We start from the raw sequence: 4431 nt of genomic DNA on the forward strand, positions 1-4431 counted from the left end.
GGAGGGGGGAGAGGGGGAGAGGAAGGAGAGAAAGGAGACAAAGGAGAGGAAGGAGAGAAAGGAGACAAAGGAGAGGAAGGAAGGAAGGAATTTAGAAACCAATATTTAACAATTTTATTGGCACTCCTGACTTTACTATCCTGGGCTGTGTAGAACTCAGTAATTTTGAGGGCACAACTCTGTCCAACAGTATTAAAATCCATTTCTATAATCCTTTCTTAGTATTTAGATGTTTTCACACATGCAACTCTAAAATGGAAACTTTTTTTTTTTTTTTTTGAGACAGAGTCTTGCTGTGTCCAGGCTGGAGTGCTGTGGTGCAATCCTGGCTCACTGTAACCTCCACCTCCTGGGTTCAAGCGATTCTCCTGCCTCAGCCTCCAGAGTAGCTGGGATTACAAGCATGCACCACCATCCCCCCAGCTAATTTTTGTAGAGACAGGGTTTCACCATGTCGGCCAGGCTGGTCTGGAATTCCTGACCTTAAGTAATCCACCCGCCTCAGCCTCCCAAAGTCCTGGGATTACAGGCATGAACCACTGTGCCCAGCCTAAAATGGGAACATCTTAAGAGAGAACAATCTTTTAAGATAGAGAAGCCTCTAAAACTGTTGAAAATATAAAGAAGAAGAAATTAAATGCTCTTACAGTTGTTACAAGGTTCCCAAAGACCCAAGCCCACAGAAATTTTATTGCCAGGGATCTGCATCCATATGGAATATTGTCTAAAACCATATTTCAAATTGAACACTTACTTCCTGGGCTCTACTTCCTCTGCATCTAAGATAACTGGCCAAATTCCATGGAGTTAACCATAGTGCCAGGCACCCAACAGTCTAACATTTGTTGAACAAATGATTTAGCAATGATTCTACATTCTCTGCGAAGTATCCAGAAATAAAGCATTATGAATATCGGCCCACCTTGCTTTTGCAGAGGTCATGGTTAACCAGTCCTGAGTACAAAGCAAGCCTGAAGTGTTTACTCTCAGCACAAACTCTCTAAAATTAGTTGCCATCTCACCTGTTATACCCTTATACTCCAAATATTTCATAAAATACAGCAGACTCAAATAATACTAAATGGTACTAGAAGTGATGCTCAACGGGATCTCACGTTTATTGAGAAGTGATTAATGGTAAAAAGAAAGGCAATGCCCTTTCCTCATTGGCTGAACAAGAAACTGAAGAAACATTCACTACACGTTTTACAGTATTTTTCTCTTCCAAAATGCATTTCTGTAAACGAGTTTTTACCACTGTTCTTAGCTTTGAAATCAAATTAATCCTGACTTAATCAGTATAATGTACAAGAACAGAACATTTCTTAGGACTCCTAGTACTTTACTTTGAGTAACAAAAGGTCAGAGAAAATGAACCACCCTTAAAGACACAACCTTGGGTAACACTGTTACATTCTCCCGGACAAAAATTCTTCATAAAAATGTTCTTCCAGTTCGGAAGGGTAAAATCAAATTCCCACTTTCTGGGGTGGATGCCCAAAACCTTCACAACTCAAGTGTTCTCCAAGTGCAAATGTCAAAATGGGAGGAGGAAAGGGTTTAAAAATTAGAGAAAACTGTATGCACTTACGGACTTAAAAATCCGAAAAACATAGTAAAAAGACAAAAAAACAAAGCATTATGCTCTGAAATCACAACCAAAGCCAAAATAAAAGGGACATTTTTCACCTAAACTACCTAGAGGGATTTTTTGTTTAGTTTTTTCTTTTTCTTTTTTTTTTTTTTTAATTTTCCAGTTAAGTCCTATGTCTTTTGTGAAATTCCAATACTTAAACTGCAAGTCTGCAATCGTCTCTGAAGTCAGTGAAATTAAGAAAAAAGTCCTAATTCTCTTGAAGGTCATTTTTTCCTCTTAGGATATGCAGATGCAACCGTTGCTGCAGTCTGTGTAGAACTGCCTTTTATTTCCCACGACCTTGACGTTCCTACAGAGGTAAGAAAAAAGTTCAAATGGTTAAAAATTATCTGAACATGCTTGCTTATGAATTTAAAAACTTCACAGAATAACAACAGAAATTTAATTATTTAGAATTATTAGAAAATTAATTATTCTAAGTAGAACGTTCCCCACAAAGAAAAATTGGCTTTTACTTTGTTTTAAACACTTCAACATCTTAATGCAAAATTATTTTTGACTTGAAAATTCATTACATGCTTTCCTATTATACTGTTTAGATTAATACTTAGTTTCAAGCCCCCCAAAAATATGGGCCTGATGGAAGTAACCCAAACATACATGACTGGTCAGATAAAGCAGCATACATACATACATAGTACACTAGAGTGTTAGAGTCAGACTGACCTAAATTCAAATCCCAAACTAGTCCCAAGGCCTTGAACATACTCATAAGCCCTCAATTTCCTTTTCTGTAAAGTGAAGATAAGTATCTCACAGGGTTATGGAGAATTAATAAGCTGACATACAGAAAGCCCTTAGTCCACAGACGGGAGGAAAAAAAAAAAAAACCCCACACATCTGGCCTCTTTCCCTAAGGAGGTGGTAATCCAACTACAATACTTATGTTTTCCCTGAAATAAATCCCAATGCTCATTTTCTTAAGAATCACTGTTTATGGCTGGGCATGGTGGCTCACGCCTGTAATCCCAGCACTTTGGGAGGCAGAGGCAGGCGGTTTATGAGGTCAGGAGATTGAGACTATCCTGGCTAACACGGTAAAACCCCATCTCTACTAAAAATACAAAAAAATTAGCCGGGCGCGGTGGTGGGCGCCTGTAGTCCCAGCTACTCAGGAGGCTAAGGCAGGGGAATGTGGTGAACCCAGGAGGCGGAGCTTGCAGTGAGCCGAGATCACACCACTTCACTCCAGCCTGGGCGACACAGCAAGACTGTCTCCCAAAAAAAAAAAAAAATCACTGTCTTTCAGAAACTTACCTTAAATTCTTCCATTTCACACATTACTTCATGTACAGAATTTTTTTTTTTCTTTGAGATGGGAGTCTCGCTCTGTAGCCCAGGCTGGAGTGCAATGGTATGATCTTGGCTCACTGCAACCTCTGCCGTGCGGGTTCAAGCCATTCTCCTGCCTCGGCCTCCTGAATAGCTGGGACTACAGGCGCCGCCACCATGCCTGGCTAATTTTTTGTATTTTTAGTAGAGATGGGGTTTCACTTTGTTGGTCAGGCTGGTCTCGAACTCCTGACCTCGTCATCTGCTGGGCCTTGGCCTCCCAAAGTGCTGGGATTACAGGCGTGAGTTACTGTGCCTGGCCTCAGAATTTTTTAATTTCTACATTTTTACTGAGAGGCAGGCGGATCATGAGGTCAAGAGATGGAGACCATCCTGGCCAACATGGTGAAACCCCTTCCCAACTAAAAATACAAAAATTAGCTGGGTGTGGTGGCACGTACCTGTAGTCCCAGCTACTCAGGAGGCTGAGGCAGGAGAATCACTTGAACCCGGGAGCTGGAGGTTGCAGTGAGCCGAGACTACACCACTGCACTCCAGCCTGGGCGACAGAGCGAAACTCCATCGCAAAAAACAAAAACCAAAAAACTACATCTTTAAATTTAATTTTTTTTTTAATTAAAGAATTTTTTTTCCATGTAAATGACTAGATTCACATGGCTATTAAATGCAAAAGCATTAAGTGGCCAGTGGCACACATGCCTGAACTTACACACTTGCTCCCATTTTCCCTGTGGTAACTATGGCTCTGATGTCAGTATGGTTTCTACTAAAAATAGCAATTGCCACTTATGGTACATGTCTGCAGTCCTAGCTATGATGATGCCACCACTGTACTCCAGCCTGGGTGGCAGAGCTGAGACCTTGTCTCTTACTTAAAAAAAAAAAGTTGGAGTTGATTGAAGTCAATTTTTAAAAATTTTTTATTTACCCTTACCCTCTTAGTAAGCTATAAAGTCAACAGCATCTTGCTTATGTTGATTTTAAACTCACTTACCTGGTTTTATCTTTCATAATCCAGATGGATACAATTTACATAACCTCTCATGTATTACTGATCAGCATCTACTTTTGGCCTCAGGAAATCTAGACTCAGATGCATTTCTTGATTAAATCTCATTCCTCTTGCTTTTTTTATTCTTTAAGGCAATAATTTTTGGCTCTTCTTCTGTCCTTCAAGGTACAACTCAAAATCCCTTCCTTCTTTGAAACATCCATAACCACGATCGCTTTCAACGTCCTTCCCCTAAATCTGCACCCACAAACTAAATTCAGTCTTGTTTTATTCGTAATAGTCCCAACTAGATCAAAAAGCAGAAAGCAAAGAACAGGTCTTCAACTAACTTCACTCAAAAACTGCTTACAAGTTAAGAAGTGGATAACAGGCTAAGATTGACTTTTTTTTTTTTTTGAGACGGAGTCTTGCTCTGTCGCCCAGGCTGGAGTGCAGTGGCCAGATCTCAGCTCACTGCAAGCTCCGCTTC

The 4431-nt window shown here is 40.2% G+C and overlaps 1 protein-coding gene across 3 annotated transcripts in view; it reads right to left on the reverse strand.

Moving 5' to 3' along the window:
- Window positions 1-1094: 1094 nt before the first annotated feature.
- Window positions 1095-4431, reverse strand: part of YTHDF2 (YTH N(6)-methyladenosine RNA binding protein 2) — a 37526-nt gene continuing 34189 nt past the window's right edge. For all 3 annotated transcript variants that reach the window (XM_011955507.1, XM_011955508.1, XM_011955506.1), the window contains one exon: window positions 1095-1946. In XM_011955507.1, the coding sequence (XP_011810897.1) occupies window positions 1923-1946 (24 nt within the window). In that variant the 3' untranslated portion in view covers window positions 1095-1922. The remainder of the gene's footprint in view (window positions 1947-4431) is intronic.

The sequence above is a fragment of the Colobus angolensis genome, unplaced genomic scaffold, assembly GCF_000951035.1.
Source record: "Colobus angolensis palliatus isolate OR3802 unplaced genomic scaffold, Cang.pa_1.0 Scaffold4, whole genome shotgun sequence".
Lineage (NCBI taxonomy): Eukaryota > Metazoa > Chordata > Mammalia > Primates > Cercopithecidae > Colobus > Colobus angolensis.